The following is a 19,846-nucleotide window of genomic DNA, read 5'->3' on the forward strand; positions in this document are numbered from 1 at the left end:
AGGTACATTAAGACAGGTAAGAACTTCAACATCAACGGTCAGCACCTTTCTATTTTAGGCAGGTATAACTGTGAAACCAAAGGGGTGGTTTACCTGGCTTTATGTGAAAAATGCGACTGTTTCTATGTGGGTAAGACCGAAAGGAACCTGAAACAGCGAATTTATGAACACATTTACAACACACGTAAAAAAAACCCTAACAATGCTTTGGCCAGACACACCTCAAACCATGTCCAACACAATTTTTCATTCACTGTTTTAGAAAAATTAACTTTTGACATCTGGAGGGGGGGGGGGCATGGTCTTTGATTTTGGAAGAAAGAGAATTACTCTGGCAGCTGCGGCTTAATGCTTTTTGTTATCCTGGTCTTAATGATAATTGTAATGTCAAATGTTTATTGAATCTAAAGTCCTTAGACAGATGACCTGTGTAACAATTTCTAATCTGTTGAAAAGCATACCTTTATTCACCGTCATCTTTTTATTAATTATTTTTTTCCATTTTTATACATCCAAAATGGTTATTTTAGCAACTTTTAAGGAAACAGGAAGTGATGTTTTTAAGTATTTGCTATTTAACTGATGTAATTTCATCATCATTTATTTTAATCTCCTCTGAGTACATTTGATATGTTTTCCTCTAAATTACTGGAAGCCATGTCTTGTAACAAAGCTGAAGCTTGAACTGCTTTTTGCCGAATAGCTGCAGGATTCTTCCCAGACAATGTTTTCTCTTCACAGGTTCATACTAGGCTATCTGCCCTAGGGCATTTATAAGCCTAGCCAGAGTGTGTTTGGCTTTCGCCACCCATTTTAAATTAATTTTGCTATGCCCTTTTTTGAGGTTAGTATACTGTGCCTCTGTCTAACAGTAACACAGAAGTGATACCCGGGGTAAACCTACGATCTCCCATCCACTCATCAAGATTCCTCTTGAAGAGAGTCAATGAGGGACTCTGCCTAACCTGGACTGGGATTTTATTCCAGAATGAAGGGAGCCTCTGTGTTATGAATCTGTCCCTCCAGCATGTCCTATTTATTTCAATGCTGAGGTTCAAGTCTCTCGAGTGCGTAGCTCGATGGGATTTGGATTTTCTGAGGTGCAGCATGTCCATTAATTCCGGGTTGGACATGGCTTTATACGTCCGGCACAGATCGCCTCTGAGCAGGCGGTATGCCACTGAGTATAGCTGGAGTTTCTTTAACCGGGCAGCATATGGCATCTGTTTGAGCCCTTTGATCCTCTTGGTGAGGTACTTTTGGGGTCTTTCCAGTTGCTGCAGGTGTCTGGTAAGGTACATCCCAAAAGGGGCATTGTACTCCATTATGGGCCTGATGAGGGATGAGTAAAGAGGCACGATGACCTCCCCTGATCTAGATGTGAATCCCTTCATGATTAGGTGGGCTATATAAAATGTTTTTCTAACCACTTTGGCCACGTGGTTGTCAAATGAGAGATTTCTATCAACTTGGGTCCCCAGGTCCCTAATTACTTCTTCTGTACCTAATGGATTACCACCTATGTGGTAATTTGTGGGCACTTTGTTTTTGCCAAAGGGGATGACTATACACTTTTTGGCATTTAGCTTGAGGCCATGGCTCTGGCACCAGTTGTCTGTTTCTATGAGGCCCTTTTGGAGGATGCTTGTGTCGGCTGGAGAGTCTATTATGGTGCCCAGTTTGCAGTCATCTGCGAACTTGGTCAGCCACAGTCCTTCCGTGTTGGCCTTTACCTCCGAGAAATATATACCGAACAAGAGAGGCCCCAGGACTGAGCCTTGTGGGACGACACTTGTAACTGGTTTGGAGTCTGACATGGCTCCAGCAATTCTAACCATGCGGGTTCTGTCCTTGAGCCAGTTTGCAACCCATCTAGTGACATAGTGGTTTATATTTAAGCTGGTGAGCTTATCTATAATGCCCGAGTGGGGTATTGTATCGAAGGCTTTTGCGAGGTCCAGGTAGGCTGTGTGGACCACCTTCCCCTCGTCAATGGCCTTGGTGACTGTTTCAAAGAAATCGGCCAGGTTTAAGAGGCAGGATCTGCCCTTAACAAAGCCGAACTGGGTAGGATCCAGTGTCTGTAGGTCCCCAATATCTTTATTTATGAGGTCCATGATGATCCTTTCCATAGCTTTGCAGACCAAGCTAGTCAGGCTTATGGGGTGATAGTTTCCAGGATCTGTTGAGGCACCACCTTTGTGGAGAGGGACCACTGTTGCTGTATGCCACTCTTTGGGTACATATCCTGTAGTAAGGCTGAGATTGAACAGTAGTTTTATGTTTGGGTTTAGCTCTTCTTGGAGTTCATGTAGGACGCAGCCCGGGACACCGTCTGGTCCCATTAATGCTGTGTTTTTTGCTTTGGAGAGGGCAGCTCTTACCTGAGTATCTGAGATGTCAGGGGAGCAGCACTTTGCTGGGATAGATATTTGCCCTTTTGGTGGGGGGGAGTTTGCGCTGAACCTGTCAGCTAGGATGTTGGCAGTGTCTGTGGGTTCGGTGTATTTTTTGTCATTTTGGACTAATACTGAGCTTATCTGGGAATTCCCACCCAGGTTCCTCTTTACCTTTTGTTGATTTTCTTTCAAGTTCTCTACATTTCTTCTTTGCTGCATACAGTGTTCTTAGTAGCCACTAAGTGAATTTTACCCAAGTTGGCAGTATCTCTGACTGTAATTTCTCATTTTCTTTTTGCACACTGGGAGAACTGAAATTCAGCTGTTAATCAATATGCAGCCATCTTGGAAGTCCAAAGCCTGGAATGTTTACAATTTTTGCATGGAAGTATGTGCATAAGCATTTTTATACCCCAAGCAAACTTCAGAGATTTTTCTCTGGTAGGCATCAAATGATGGAGATTTGATGGGAAAGAAAGGGGTAATTAGGGTTAAGTTTTTTTGGGAATGTAATGAGTTGGCAGATAAAAAAAAAATCACTACAGAGTACTTTGCCCACAATGTTGGGGGAGCTAGGATATTGGATCTGAACTTCCTAGATATAGCAAGGCCTTACAAAGTTTAATGCTATTGGCTGTCAAAATGCAATTCCTAGCAAATGGAAATCAAAATCTAATCCAACTGCAACTAAATAATTAAATACTGTAAGTGAGATACTTCAACTAGAGGTGGGGTTCTTAGAAGAGGGAAGAACTGAATTACATAGAAAACAAATTCAATTTGTTTTGAACAACACAAGCAGAAAATGTTCAGGAAGAAGAGCGAAAATTTAAGGAAAGGCAGGATTGAGGAATTTTTGTAGTACTGGAGTGAAGGAAAATTGTAAAAATAAAAATATACATGTATACTACATGAAAATAACTTGTTGAAATGCCATTATAAAAGAAAACGCACTACATGTACCCATGTCACCTTTTAAAATGCCTGCATTTTTTAAATATCTTTATTAAACACAATAAGTTATTATTAGGCAATGTTTTAAAAACTGATATAATTTTCCTCTAAAGTGTCTATAATTTGTTCTGCAAAGTTTAAGCTGCAGTAGTATAGGCTGGAAGTCCAGATTTTTGCAAGATGGCATACATTTTGTAAATATTCTTTGGACCTGTTCTGTTATACATACATATTTAGATCTAATTTTAAAGTATCCAGATAAACTAGAGTTCTGTTGTATGCAATGGGTGAATTAGGCTAGCATAAAGACAATAAAATATTTGAGTCCCTTGAAGTTTTCCTAAACTGTAGGCCAAATTTTTATAGGCCTCTGCTTCTGTCTTGTATGGCATTTTGTACGAACTGCAACTTGTTATTGATGGACAAATGTTGTTGTTTTATGGCATATGGTTCTTCAAGGACAATGTTGTTGAAAGTTTGGTGCATTTACAGCTTTGTAATGCCTATTCTCATTAGTTTGTGTCCTTTTATATAGAGGGGCAAACGGGTATATTTTAACCTTTTTGTATAATAATCCCTTCCCTCATTTTTGCAAGTTTCTCAATGGATAGACAGACTTCTTTATCTTCATAGGTTCATAGATTAGTACTAAAAGTTAACTGCCTTTGTGAGCCATTTTAAGCCTAGCCAATTATCCGTTGTGAACCTCAAACCCTGCACCTTGTGTTTGTAAGGCAAACACCTTAACTATTAGGCCACCCTCCCAACTGTACAATTCCTGAATTTCTAGTCTTGATCTCATCCACCATTTGGTGTCTGTTGGAGTAATTACAAAGTAACAGGTTGAAAAATACCGACTTTAGGACAAAACTAGGGTACACCATATTTAACTTGTCCATTCTGATTGGCAGACCTGTACAGTAACCTTTTGAATTTGCATTTGAGCCACTTTTCAGACAGTCTTATTGTAAAATTGATTATTCTATGCCAGCTTACTAATAAGCTTGACAAAGTTTTATAGAGTATGACAACTCCTCTATGATTTGTTTTAAAGAAATTCTGTTTTGCTCATAGAGGTTAGTCATGTTTATAACCACATGAAAGTCTGTTTTTGGTAATTTACTCAAGAAAATTGTGACGCCAACAGACATTCCCAGATATCTGATTTTGTGTAAAGTGTTAAACCTGGCCCTTCTTTGTGATCTTTTTGCCTTAATTTGAACAATACAATTTTCTACCCGTTGCTTCTTCCTTTCATTCCCCTCTCTTCCTTCTCTTTCCCATTATCTTTTTTCCCTTTCATTTGCTCTCTTCTCTTGTTAGCCAAAGCACCAGTTACTTCTCCAATAGCTCTCTACTTAAAACTCCATTTCCTAATCTTCCCCCAGATACAAAATCTGTGTTTCCTTCTTGTTAGTCTTTTGCCTGTATTTAAAATGCTTAACATCTTTACCATTGGATATCACTATTGACTGTACTTTTGCTAGGTGTTCAATATCCTATGATTAATATTCACTGTATGATAATCTGATTTGACTTTAGTTATCCTGCATGTCCATTCTGCTATTTGTTACTGCACTTCATGTGATAGTTCAATTAATAAAGCGCACAATATTATGCATGTTGGAGCTTTTTTCCCTGGGCCTGTAGTCAGTATGTGAGTGGGCTGTTAAAACGGGAGGCTAGAGTTTGGCCACCTTTTCTCACACTAACACCAAAAGGAAAGCCCGAGTTCCATAAAAAAAATTTTTTTTCAAATAACTGAAAGTCGCTGTTTAGGTTTGTGCACATTGTGAGATAGAGGTGTACATGCCTAGAGGTCGCAGCCACAAATAAATTGTAATGTGGCTTGTTTTCCATTTTGTAAATGATCGCATCTACATTAGCATGGCTTATCTGGTGAACTAGTGACATTTATTTATTTATTTATTTATTTATTTATTTATTTATTTCCAGTTTGATGACCGGGGAGGTCCACTGGGGTCAGAGCCTGTTTTCAGTGGAGGCCCAGGGAGAAAAGCTCCATAATATAAAGTACAAAATACGAAAAACAAAATACAGTACACAGTTGTAACGGTATCAGTAAAACAACTTGAAACTATAAAATAGCAAAACTAAGCAAAGTTAAGTTGCTACATAGACAAAAATATATAATACATATTTACAGGTTGAGAACAGTTGTACTTAGGTTAGAAACGTCTGAGAATGTAATAAAGTAACATTAAAATAGGGTTGATCCGTGGTAAGTAAGGAAGAATGAAACTTTGTGTGTAGTTAATGCATTCATGTATTAAGCAGGTAAGTTAGGTAGAGTGTAATTGCACTTCCATTTATAGGAGAGGTAGGAATGGAGCTGGGTTTTGAAGAGTTCATAGTTTTCAGAGATTCTTAGAGATGTATGGAGAAAATTCCATTTTTTGGCTAAGGAAAAAGGTTAGAAGTAGCTGACCAGCGGGACGATTTGGTTTGTATACAGAGATTAGATTTTGGTGGGCAGATCTTAGAGTTCTTTGTGGGGTGTATAATGGTAAGATGTTTGTTAGTGTTGGACATTTAGTTGGTTTGAAAATAAGCTTGTGAGCTGTGGTGAGTTGGAGGTAGTCTAGGTAGTTGGGAAGTTCTAGCCATTGCAGCTGGTGTAGCCGTATACAGTGGTGAGTGGAGTATTTGGATGTGGTTGCGAAATTTGAGATTTTGTTATTACAGGTTTCCAGTTTAGAAGAGATGGAGGAAGATAGTTTGGTTAGTAGGGGAGCACCATACATCAGTGAGGGTAGTAAGTAGGTCGTGGTGAGGGTCTGTCTAGTTGAAGAGGAAAGGAAGTGTGAGTTTCTATACAGCATGCCAAGTTTCTGATGGGTTTTCTTAATATTTCGCTGAATATGGGTATCAAATTTTAGATGTTCATCAACAGTAACCCCAATAAGTTTAGCAAAAGGAACAACTTCTATAGTGGAGTTGGCATGGCTGATAATATTGAAGGACGTTTTGTCGAGGGAGAGAGATTTTGTGGGGGGAGAATAGTAGGATTTTTGATTTCTTGGCATTCAGGGAGAGATGATTTTGAAGCGTCCAGGTCTCAGTAGTTGAGAAAGCAGTTTGAGTTTTAGTTTGGAGCTCACTGAGGTTAGAGGCAGAGCAGACTAAAGTTGAGTCATCTGCATATTGTACTATCTTAGTGTTAGGAATGGCTGCATGGAAATTATCAATGAAGATATTAAAGAGCATTGGGCCGAGTATGGATCCCTGGGGTACCCTGTTTGGGGTCGGAAGGAAGGCTGAGGTGCCCGTCTTCCATTTCACAGCCTGGGATCTATCAGAGAGGTAGCTGCTGAACCAGGTAATAGTGTTTTGTGAGAGATTAAGATTAGAAAGGTGAGTAAGAAGGTGTCAAAAGCCTTGGAGAGGTCAAGGAGGACTGTGGATACAAGTTCTCCGGAGTCACGGGCGTGGTTTACGGATGTTTGGAAAAGAAAGAAGAGCAGTTATTGTGCTATGGCTAGGACATAACCCATGTTGTGTTGGGGTAAGGAGTTGGTTATTTGTAAGGAAAGGCATGAGCTGGTGGTGGATGCATTTCTCAAGAAGTTTTGAAATAGGGGAGAGAATTGCTATGGGTCGGAAGTTGGCGATGTTATTATTTTTGCCTCCTTTGTGGAGGGTTAGGATAAAGGCTGCGCTCCACAGTTTAGGGACATATGATTCCTGTATGGATCTGTTGATGAGTATACTAATGGGGATGGCAATGCTGTCTTCTGCAAGTTTTAGAGTGAGGGGATGTTGTCAGGGGCATTGGAGCATGGCTTAAGTTTAGAGAGAAGTCTTTTTATATATGAGGTGGGGATGGGTTTGAGATGGAATATAGGAGGAGAGTTTTGCATGGAAGGTTGGGTAGAGGATTTGAGTTGGGGGGTGAAGTTGTTGGGGAAGGTTTTGGTGAGTTCTGCTATGGAGTTAGTAAAGAAGGAATTGAACAGATTAGCTATTTCGTGGTCAGATTTACTAGTGTCAGGGCAAGAATTGTTTTTGGTACCTAGGTTGAGAAGAGAGTTGATAAATTTCCAGAATTGTTTGGGGTTTGTGGAATGTGTAGACTGAAGTTTGGTATAGTATGATTTTTGTATCCTGTATAATATGTTTTTTGGCTAGATTGAGGAGTTGTTTGTATTTAAGAAGAGTGGCAGGGTGCTTACTGCGGTGGAAAAGTTTCCAGATCTTGTCCCTTTGTTGCATGAGTGTTTTGGTGTCTTTAGTAAGCCAGGGGGCGGAATTGGTTTTTATACTTTTGTTCTTGGAGGTGCTTGGGAGTTCAGGGTATCTAAGAAAGTTGCTTTGAAGAATTCAGCAGCGGTGTCTAGAGGAGGACTTTTTAGATTGTCCCAGTTTATTAGTTTGAGAGAATTGGAGAAAGTTGTGGCGTTTAAAGTTTGTGAGATTCCGAGTATTGATATATTGGTGTAGGTGAGGAGAGGAGCAAGTTGCTCTATGGATGAAGGCTGGCAAGTGATCACTAATGGAGTCTGGTAAGGTGCCAGTGTGGGAGATGTTATTTGGATGGGAGACAAGGATCCAGTCCAGTATGGAGCCTGGGGGGTTATTTTTATTGGGTCTGGTAATGGCATTTGTAAGTTGAGTGAAATTGAATGGATTGATTTGATATGGTGTGTGCGCGTGTGTGTGCATGTGTGAGATCTGTAGATGTGTGCAAATCTGAAAAGTAACTGGCATGGGTTTGAAAATGTTTTTCACCTCATAATGTGCACAAACTTAAACAGCAACTTTCGGTTATTTGAAATTTTTTTTGGGACTTGAGCTTTCCTTTTGGTGCTAAGAGAGAAAAGATGGCCAAACTCTAGCCTCCCAGTTTGACAGCCCACGCCCATACTGATTACATCATCTAACCTCACCCCAGGTCCCATGGCATCAACCCCCTCTCTCAGGAGATTGGTAGATTGGTTAACTGCCCTTGCACCTAATCCCTCCCAGTTTCCAGCCCTTTATATAGCCAGGCACAGAGGTATCTTAGCTCTCTTTTGCACTAACGTTACCACCTGGAACCTGAAGAGAGGAAGAATCTGAACAGAAGAAACCTCAGTAACTCTGAGACTTGGGAAGAAACTTGACAGTGAAGACTGCAGACTAGAGTGCTTAAAACCATGCTCTGGAACTATGAGCATTCCACCTCTCACTACAGCTACCCCACAGCAACCAGGTATAGGTACTGTAGCCACTGGGCCTGCATTTAGCACATTTCTATAATCTGCAGTACAATGAAAATTGTGTAAGGGCAGCACTCTACCCTGCTGTATCCTTTACACCATTGTCGCAATTTGCCTATGCTCAAAGAAGATCTGAGCTTCTTATGTTTATTGAAAGTGTTTGCATACTCTGCAGTTCGCTACTTTCTGGATTTTTATTCCATGGACACAGGAAGCCCACAGAAAAGGCTCTGGGGTCTCAGACTTTACATTTTCATCCTACTCGTGAACATCCATGAGCTCTGTAAAAAAAAAAAAAAAAATGAGCAGCGTGATTTGTTTCCCCCTGTATGCTATTTCTCTGGATGCATGTACTGTTCAAAAATGGGAGTCACCCAGTGTAGCTTTACGTGACTACCTCCCCTGCATATAAAAAGGTCTGTCTTTATCAAGAAGAATAACGGGGACTGGTCATATTAATTGTATATATGAGCCTCTTCTAAAGGAATACTGTAAGCCTTTTTGTTGTACAAGAGAATATTAGTCTTTCATATTATATATCAGGAGATAATGAGCCCTGTAAAAGTGGGCACAGACTCTCATATTACTTGTGATAGACTGGAAAAAATTCTGTAATAAAGCTTTCATACTTGGCACCAAGGAATATGAGCCCCACTGATGCAGACACAGCATCTCATTTTACGTATGTTACAAAACAGACTAAAAAGTCTGATGGCCTTATAAAAGCAGACAATTTTGATGATCAAAGTGTAAACCATTCTGTTAGATGGTCCTGATGAAGCACAGGTGAAAGTGTTTTCTGAAATATAATTCTGTTGTTGTAGCTCATAGTGTGTTGTCACTCTTAAAGGGTTTTATTGTTATTTTTAACTTCTAACTAATAATGAGTTCCCACAGGCTGCTGAGCTGGTAAACTCTCACAGGTCTTTCAGGAATATTCAGATAAGGGACTAACCTTTATTTTATTTATTTTATTTTATTTATCATTTGTTGACCGGGAAAGTCCGACTAGGTTCCACAGAGCCTGTTTTCAGCGGAGGCCCGGGGAGAAATGCTTTTTCTTTTTTTTTTTTTTTTTTTACTGAACAGTCACAGAATTCTTTAAGTTTTAAGACTGGCTCCATGTTTTTCTGTCTCACAGATTTTTTTTCCAATCAGCTACCATGGACCCTCCCACCATTGTCTGTAACTGCCATTACACATTCAACAGGTCAGTTATTTAATGTATTAGAAAAAGAACACTTGTCCATCTACCTGCTTAACTGAATAAACTACTGGAAACTTCAACTAGGTGTATTTTATTCCTCCCACAGGGAGGGTGTCAGAGAAAGAGAGAGAGAGTTTCCTAGATCTGCTAGCTAAAGTAATTCTATCTGGACTAATCCTTTACACTCTTTCTTATTAGTTCTGTCACTCTCTGGGTCACAGGTGGGATACCAGATTTCACTCAAGCCCACTGGATTACCTCTGTTCTCTTTTCACTTTTTCTTATATAGCCATATTTCCCAAATGCAAATGATGGTTTGCAGTCTCATATTTATTCGTTAATTTCCACGCTGTGGGTGGTCTTCCTGTTCATCTCAGTTTCCCACCTTGAGATTTTGGTTCAATTCCAAGATACTCCCAATTCTTCTAGTCACCTCCTGTGGTTTTCGGCCTCTCGAGCATTTTCCTTTGCCAGTGAAACCTCTTCCATTGTTCTAAAGTTTCACTGTGTGCTTTATTATGAGAAGCAGTATCCACTTCTGTTTGATGGCACACTTCTTGTTGTACAAACTTTTGTCTTTCCTCATTGCCCTGTTCTACATCAATAAATGTCTTTGATCCTCCAGGAAAAAAATATTCTGAAGATAGCTGGGTACAGCAGCTTGGATCTCTTACCTGCCTCTCGACATTCCCTGATTACTGGAATACATTTGTTTCTCTTCTGGCTCTTGTGCAGTGAATAATCATTTTCCACAAACACTCTCTACTGTCTCCGACTTTTAATACTTTGTCCTTTTTCCACAGTTTTGTGAGGATCAGCTCTTTCTGCTGGTATGTTTACATCTTTACTTATACAGGTCTTGGCTGTGTTCGCATGGCCAGATTTGGAGCATGCACATGATGTGACATTTCGATTAACACTTCTGCTGTGGAATATCAGTCCAATTGTTTGTGCCTTCATAAAATGAATGCAATTTGTTCCTTCAGATTTTCGCTATGTGCTCTGTCCTCTAACTGTACCAATTTTTTAAACGTATCTTCTTGAGCAGTCTCCTACTCGGCCAGCCTTGTCTTTATGCCAGTTTGATTTTTGCAGTTATTTTTAGCTCTTCTGAATATCTGTTTTAAAGCTGCTTCTATTTTTATCCCAGCCTTTTGTTATTTGAGTTGATATACTCCTTAAGTATTTTGTTTTATTTTAATCAGCTCTGGGCACGTGACTTACTTTTTTCTTTAAGTTACTGATGTCTTCCACCAAAGCCAGCCTGGACTTTGTTCAGTAAAAAAAAAAAAAAAAAAAAAAAAGTCACAGAATTCTTCCCAGTGATAATTTGCTCTTCACCTTTTGTAGTTGATTTCCTTTCAGGCTCTCAGTTTCTTCTTTACTGACACCCATGCAGTGTATTTATTACCCAGTAACTGAATTTACCAAAAGTGACAGTTCCTTGCTGCTGTGTTTCATTTTCTTTTTTCACACTGGGGGAGCTCAAGCCATTGATCTGTGTGCAGCCATCTTGGAAAGTCCATTTTATGTTGCCGTTAGCAAGTGATTGATTTTGTGACTATCTCAGAAAGTAAAATTAAATTGGATTGTTCTCCTTAAATTGACACATTTCAGCATGTGATATTAGTCTGTTCTGATTTTAACTATCTTGTATTAAATTTTAAAAATCAGCAAGAGCCAACGGTCACAAACTTCTGTTGTATGATGGTTAATGTAGCACATTTTACCCAATTATCAAAGAAAGCTTGCCTTTTTTTCTATTAAATATGACATTTGTTTCCAGAAACTTGATTGGAGGTTGAAAATTAAATGGCAACATGTGAATATTGTTTATGCATGTGTGCTGAGTAAAAGTAGTAGTAAAGCTAAAAGTTTAATTTGTAAAGTTATTTTGTATTAATTAGCAAATGTAAGCATGAGTATAGCATTATCATAACACTTAAATGCATACATCCCTCAAAGAAAAAATGGTCATAGTCTGTCCCTTCTTGAGCCTTGGTTTCCAACAGAGGTCACTGTTTGCTTGACCGACATCATGCATACTGTTATGGGGAAAAGCAGTAGTCTGATATAATTTCATTGCCCCTTTGCCCCTTCTACTTTTATTCTGAAAAGGATCTGTCTTTACAGCTTCAACTCCTTCACCAACCGGTGGGCCAAATATATATATATTTTTCAAACAACTTTATAAATTTCACATAGTACACAATGCTATGGATACACATACGGTAATGAAAAGCACACTGTTACACAGAGATTTCCTTTTCATGCATTTTAATAATTATTCAGTTTAACACTACTTGCATTGCTTGTTATGGTTGATTTAGCTTTTTATTTCCATTCTCTTGAGTTATTTATTTATTTTATTTAACATTTGTTTACTGGGAAAGTCTAACTAGGACAGAGCCTATTTTGAGCGGAGGCCCAGGGAGGAATGCTCCAGACACATGTCTTTGTAATGTGGGAGGAAACCGGAGCACCCGGAGGAAACCCACATGAATGCAGGGAGGACATGTAGAGTCCACACAGAAAGCATCCCAGCTGAGAATCGAACCAAAGAACCTCTTGCTGTGAGGCGACAACGCTAACTGCTACACCACTGCACCGTCCTAAGTCATTGCATTGGTTAAGCCCCATCCCATAAGAGGAAGCCTAATTCCTGTCACAGTCACAAAGTCAGTTATTCAGGCTAGTAGTGCCAGATAAAGAGCTCACAAAGTTGAATGTTTTCATCAGTAGCCTGCATTGTGGATTAGTTTACAGACTCTAATAAAATCCCTTTGGGAACTTTCCTTCTTCTGTATTGTTTATATACATTTGATTTCTTTCTGTTTTATTGTAAAAAATGTATATGTATGTTAAGTTTTTATTTTAATATTCTTACTATTCACTGTTGCTAAATCTTTTCATAATTCTAGCTTACTGTGGTAGTATTTGTATGCTTAATACTATTGTAAGTAGTTACAGAGTTTCTCTAAACTGTTCTATGATTTGTGTTGGGAAAATGAAGATTCTGTGATTGTCGGTTTCTGTTTATCTGCTTTATTTTGAAGTTCTGACGGAAAATATTGCTTTTTCTTTTGTAAATTTTTTTCTACATTTTTGATATTTTCTATTGGTTTAAAATTGCTATAGCCGTTTTTGTTATGTCTTGATTTTCACAGCAAACTACTTTATTTGTATTTTCTGTAGATATTGTTTCATTTCTGAGAAGGGAGTCTGTAAGTAATTTCATTTAAGAGTGTATATCTGTTGTCACTATTTGGACAAATGAGTTTTACTTTGTGTGCTGTTTACTACACTATGCAAATGGAAAAAGGCTTCTCATAATTTAAATTGTTTCTACTATATTTTATATAGATCAGGCCTATTGCTACCATTAATCTTAATAGTGTCAGTGTATTATTCTTGCTGACATTTTCTCTCCTGATGTGATTGATCCTAATATGGCTGCCCCCATCAAATTCAGTTGTACCCACAAAGAAAAAAAAAATCAACAAAAACTGGCCTCAGTCTACATCTGTTGCTGCCTTAAGCCGGCCCAACTCAGAAAAATAATTTCCTTATTTATAATAATTTGTTCCGCTAGCATTTCTGACAAAGTATCCTGTAGGGAATTTTTTAAATCTACCAACTCATAGCATACCCAGATAACCCTGTCTTTTCCATCACACCTCTAACCATCACTGTCTACCTGTGGGAAAAATCTATGAACTCTACTTATGATATAAAAGTATCTATGCAAATATTTCCATGTCATGTGGGCCAAATATTGATCCCACAGTTATCACAACTTCATATTTTTTTTGAAAACTGAGCTTAGTCTTAAGTTTCATAAATGATGTGCTGTTGAACCACATTTGTTTATAGAGTGAACCAAAAGTTCTGATATTGTTATTTTTTAACTCTTATTTTTGTAATCTACAGGTCAGAAGACCTACAGTTTTAGTGCAGCAGCAACTGAAATGGGTGCTGCTTCAAATCTCGACAGATCTGTACTTAAGGTAGGTTTTTATTTTATTTTAATGTATTGTTACTGTTTATTATACAATGACTGGCCAATAACATTCAAAAACAAACACACTGATTGTTAGCCCTACCAGCGTGCCCATTGTAAATCAACTGTATACCAATGGAAAAAATTCCGGTCCCCTGACTTCCTTCTATTAATATATCCTACAGAAACTCTACTTTTTTATTTAAAAAAAAACTTATAAAAACCAGAGACTTCAAAACAAGTGAGATGGGACAGAGAAAAATACAAAGATAACTTGGTATGTTATGCAAAACTAGATAAACTTACCTGATTAAACTTCAAGGAAAACCTCGGCAGACCACCACGGCTCCACAATGTAACTGTTAAAACCACAAATTCATTGAATAAAACTGTAAAATGCAGGAATAAAAATCAGTCCGATAAGCATCTGCTGAAGGTTTTCCTTGCAGTTTTTGTTTCCATTGACAGCTTTAGCAGTTGTAACACTGTTTATTTTACCTGATTAAACTTACAACCCGAAGTAGTTTACTTCATTTTATCTTCAACCTGTGGGTATTCGGATCCATATTGGATCCGAGCCGGCAACTTTACAAGCATCTGCTCTGAGCTCCAAGCTCCTCCCCCTTACCCATAATACACCACCATGTACTACCTTCCCTTAGATCTCATTTGCCACTTCATGCATCAGCACCATGATCTCTATAGCTCTGAGCTTTCAGTGGTACTGTAAGTGCTTTTGGGATTGTTTTAGTTAGTTTTCAGTGAGTTAGTTTTCCTTTTCCTCCCCCTTGCTAGTTCGTCAGTTTTCAAAAAAAAAAAGGTAGTTTTTGTGTAGTTCCTTCCCTTCCTTAGCGTGTGCATGGTCAGGGGTCAAGCTAGGTTTTTTGATGACTGGGTGTTTGTTTTGTTTTTGCTGTGATGTCTGAGCAGCCTAAACCAACTTTTAAAAAATGCACAGAGTGTGGCCATAAGCTTTCACCAGCGGATGGCTACACTCTGTGTGTTGTTTGCTTTGGCGCTCCCCACTGGTCTGTCCAATGCAGCATTTGTGCAGGTTTCAATCCAAGGGCCCTAAGAGACTGACTTAATTCGTGGCTAAAGGCCTGCTTACAGCGTCGACCTTAGAGTCGTCAGTGGTTACAGCCTCGGCTTCTTTTTCTGCAGCTCCCGCTCAACCTCCCCTCAGGCTGGGACTCCCCCTCCTGTTCAACCTGCTGAAGGGGATGTTATTAAAGGGAGAGACAAAGAGAAAAAGGACAGACAAAAGGATTCAGAGAGAGGGAGAGACAAGGAAAAGAAAGGGGATATGACCCGTAAGAGGTCTCCTGATTGGGAGGCCTTCCCTGACCCGCCTTCAAAAGTTTCTAGACCTGTTTCTCCTTGGCTCCACTCCCCCAGATTTTCCTCAGAGCCGACGGAGCTGAGGCCTTCTTCCATATCCTCCCAGCGACCAGCCAGATCCAAGTCGGTCGCATCCTCTCACTTGACTCGGAGTCTTTCAGAAATGGACATGGACAGGATGATGAGGAGATTCATTCAGACCCTAAATCCAGATGGGAGTCTTGCCAGGCCCATCTCCCTCTGGAGGGGGGCCCTCGATGCCTTTCTTCCACCTGATTTCTCCTTCCCCGATCCGGCCTTCAGTTTCTGGGTACATGGATCCAAGGATATTCGGAGCTGGGGATTCGGCACTGATAGTTCCACCAACCTCGACTCCAGCGATTTCCTTGAGTTCCTCTGATCCGACTAGCTTGGATCTGAGCAGCTCTCGAGGCTGAGGACTGGGAGTCGGACCTGAGGGGATGGATGTGTCTTCGGCTCCGACCTTGTCGGACCCAGGCCATTCTTTTGGAGTTTCGGTTACCTTAGCCTTGGTTCCTATCCTCATGATGAACCTGAGCAGTGCTTCCTCCTTATCGGGCTCTAAGGAGGATCTCTCTTCTTCGGTGTTCGACATGGTGGAGTGGATTCTCTCCCAAGGATCGAGACCCCAGCCTATTCCCTTGGATTCCACCCAGACTCCCTTGGACTCGGTTGCGACTCCCTTCATCTTGTCTCGGGGACAAGCTGTGCTAGAGGAGCCCCAGCTGGTTCCCCTGGAGGAACTCCCCACTACTCGCGAGCCCTCTTCAGAGAGTCCCACTGAGGAGGGTCATCGTAAGTACACATGCAAAAGGAGACACTTGGACTCCCCTGAGTCCCTTACCGAGGACACTGATTTCGATGGAGAAGGTTCCCCTAGGTCACCTCCTGAGGATGTCTCCAAAGGAGACATCATGGAGATCCTATGCCAGAGGGGAGGTTGGTCAGCCCCAAAACCTTCGGACGAATCAGTGTTTCTGGAGGCTTTTGGCATGGGCACATCTACTTCCTGGGTGTTCCCGCCGGTGGATCCTTTAGTGGAGCTTATCACCATGCGGGCATGGAAGGAGCCGGACACTGTAGAGCCGATACCAAAGCGCCCGGATAAAATTCCCTCTCCACCCTCTGATAGACCTGCCTGGTATAAAGGATCCCCTGTGGATGCTATGGTGGTTGCAGCAGCCACCAAGAAGGAACTGGCTCAAGAGAGTTCCTCAGTCCACCCTCCGGATAAGCAATCCAGGACTGTGGATCGATTTGGGAAGCAAGTTATTCTTCAGAGACTTTTTCCATCCGAGCACTGAACTACTTGGCACACGTCATATGACTGCAGCGGGACCTAGTCCTGGAGTTAGCTGAGTTGCCTCCAGAGTCTTTGTCGCAGGAGGATAAGCGTCTGTTCTCTGCGGAGATGTCTGCTATGGAATGAGGAGCTAGGGCGGCTGGGTCTGGCATTGCTATGAGGTGACATGCTTGGCTCAGACTGTGTCAGTTTGCGGACCCCTTCAAGGTGACTTTTAAGAATGCCTCTTGCGATGGTTCTTCCCTCTTTGGGAAGACCGCCCGTGGCACCATAGTCCAGAGTGAGAAAAACGGGAAGACCTTGTCTGCCGTTGGAGTCTGCTTCTCTAACCATCAAAGATCCTTTTCCCGGAATCAGAGAGGGCAAAAGAAGATGTGGTTCTGGAAATCTCAGTTTTCCTGGTATTCTCAGGACAACTCGTCCCCTAGAGGCAGAAGGGGACCTGATGGATGCCAGCCCAGAGGCAGAGGGGGTCCGTGGAACTTTGGTTCTAGGAAGCCCTTCTCGGACAAGCCCACGCAGCAACCCTGAGGGGTTACCCTACTGCACTACTCTGGAGGCAGTCGGGTGAAGATTATTATTGCACCTGAAGGCATGGGAGTCCATAACTGCAGATCGTTTGGTGCTACAAATAATATCCAGAGGTTACACCGTCCCGTTTGTTGCCCCTCCAATCAGACCAAAGCACCTCCCAGATGTCCCACCCGCTCAAAGGGAGACAGCAGCGGTAGAAGTTTACAAGTTGCTTCAAAAATGAGCCATCAAACCGGTCCCCCCTGATCAGTCCAGGTTAGGCAATTACTCCAGGTTCTTTTTAGTGCCAAAAAAGACAGGGGACCTCAGACCCATTTTGGATCTGTCAGCCTTAAACCTGGCTGTCACCAAACAGAAATTCCGGATGGTCACCCTGCAGTCCATTCTACCTTATCTTCGAGAATGCGACTGGATGTGCTCGATAGATCTCCAGTTTGCTAACTACCATGTCAAGATAAACAGAAGCTCCAGGAGATTCCTTCACTTCCAGCTGAGAGCCAATCATTTCCTGTTCCAAGCCCTAACCGTCAGTCTCACCACAGCCCCCAGGGTGTTCACAAAGGTAATGGCAGTAGTAGCAGCTCACCTGAGGCTTCAGGGGATTCAGGTATTCCATTACCTAGACAATTGGCTCCTTGCTGCTTCCAACAAGTATCTTCTTTGCCAAGCCAGGGATTTCTTCCTACATCTTGCAGCCTTTTTAGAGATTACGGTCAACATTCCCAGGTCACTCTTGAATCCTGTACAAATGTTAGACTTTATCAGGGCAGGGCTGAACACCCTTCAATTGAAAGTCTTCCTAACTCCAGACAGGGTCCAGAGTCTAAGGGCTCATGATCACTGATTCTTGGCCCCAGGTTGCCGATGGCGGCGGATGTTCTCAGAGCCTTGGGTTCTATGGCTGCCGCAGTTTCTGTCCTCCCCTGTGTGCGTTTTCACATGCGTGTTCTATAGTGGACTCTAGCCGTACAGTGGTCTTGGCTGGATCTCCCCATGGAATACTAATTCATATCAGCAAAGCCTACAGGGCGTCACTTCTGTGGTGGGTCCAGTCGCCGGAGATTGTAGCGGGACGCTTCTTTGTTCCATCCACAGCCCAAGCCACAGTGACCACTGACGCATCCCAGCTAGGGTGGGGGGGCATTATCTGGGAAGGATGGTCCAAGGCACGTGCTCCCAGATCGAGACCAGATTGCACATCAGTGTACTGGAGATGAGAGCAGTGCTTTTAGCATTGCAGGCCTTCCATACTGTTCTTCCTCTGGGAACTATTGCAGTTCAGTCAGACAACATGTCTGTTGTCTGGTACATCAACAAACAGGGAAGAACCAGGTCTTACCCTCTGTGTCGCGAGGACATGAGAGTTTGGGTGTGGGCAATCTCCACCAGTCTGTTTCTGATTACAATGCACATCCTGGGATGCTCCAGCATTTTAGCGGACGAATTGAGTCGGGCTATTCTGATGCCGTATGAGTGGCCTCTGAAGCAGTCAGTAGCGGAGCAGATTTTCCTTGTGTGGGGTCAGCCTTGCTCTGATTACTTCGCATCTCCTTGCAACGCGAAGTGCAGCGAGTTCTTCGCTCTGATTTCCTCACCAGGGGAACCCCCCAGAGACACACTAGTCCATGCTTGGCCTCCCGGGCTTCTGTATGCTTATCCCCCGTTACCACTCATTCTGAAGTTTCTTCAGAAGGCTTGTCGACTGGGGTGCAAGGTGATCCTCATTGTCCTGTTCTGGCCTCGTCATGTTTGGTTCCTCTTCCTCTGGTCTCATGTTCTGGCTCCTCCTTGGATTCTAGATCCCTGACCGGATCTCCTTTCTCATCCCTCGGGCATCTGTCCGCCCAGCCTGGACAGCCTCAAGCTGACAGCTTGGTTGCTCCAGTTCACTTAATTGCCAGGACTGCCGATCTTTCGTCTTCAGTTAAAACTATTCTGGTGGTGGCTCACAAGTCTTCCACCGGGAAGATTTACCGCAGTAAATGAAAACGATTTTCTATTTGGGCAGCTCAGAGAAAGCTGGACCCTTTTTTGGCCCCTGTATCTGGGTTCCTGGATTTTTTAACCAGCATTTTTCAACAGGGGCCAGTTCTTCCACTGTGAAAGTGCAACTGGCAGCTATTTCAAATTTTCATGTTGGCAAGAACATGAATACCGTGGCCTCTTCCAGACTGTGTAAGGCTTCTATTAAAGGCACTTTTCTTTTATGCCCACCAGTTAAGAATCCTGTTCCTCGTTGGGACCTTACTTTGATTCTTCAGGCCTTGGTTGCTCCCCCTTTGAACCTGCAGCTTCCCTGGATTTAAGTTTCTTTCGCGGAAGACAACCTTCCTAGTGGCTATTACTTCAGCTAGGAAGGTTTCTAAGCTTCAGGCCTTGTCTGCTGTGCCCCCTTATTTGATCTTCCATAAGGATAGGGTTTCTCTCCGCACGAACCCTTCTTTCTTGCCAAACGTGGCATCTGAATCAAACATTAACCAAACAATTAATCTGCCGGTTTTCTTCCCAAATTTTCAAAACAAAGGTGAATATAAACTGCATTTAATAGATGTTCATAGACAACTTCGTTTTTATTTGCACAGAACAAAGCCCTTCTCTGTAAGTCTGACCAGTTGTTTGTGTACTTTTCTAAGCCCTTTTTGGGTAAGGCCATCTCCAAAGTTTCTTTAGCTAGATTAATTACTCTATGTATTTTGCAGATTTACAAAGACAAAGGATTGTCTCCACCTGGCCCGATTAAAGGTCACTCTACGAGATCTATGGTGACATCTGCTGCTTTCTGGTCTAGGGTGTCATTGGATGACATTTGTGCGGCGACTACTTGGGCTAAGTCGCATACCTTCATTTCTCATTATAAGTTGGATTTAA

The 19,846-nt window shown here is 41.7% G+C and overlaps 1 protein-coding gene across 1 annotated transcript in view; it reads left to right on the plus strand.

Annotated features, from left to right (window-relative positions):
* Positions 1-19,846, plus strand: part of DHX29 (DExH-box helicase 29) — a 1,644,099-nt gene that overhangs the window by 17,652 nt on the left and 1,606,601 nt on the right. The window contains exon 2 of the mRNA XM_044064425.1: positions 13,710-13,786. Coding sequence (XP_043920360.1) covers positions 13,710-13,786 — 77 coding nt within the window. The remainder of the gene's footprint in view (positions 1-13,709; positions 13,787-19,846) is intronic.

Source organism: Protopterus annectens, chromosome 2.part2 (genome assembly GCF_019279795.1).
Source record: "Protopterus annectens isolate FY-2018-M chromosome 2.part2, PAN1.0, whole genome shotgun sequence".
NCBI lineage: Eukaryota > Metazoa > Chordata > Ceratodontiformes > Protopteridae > Protopterus > Protopterus annectens.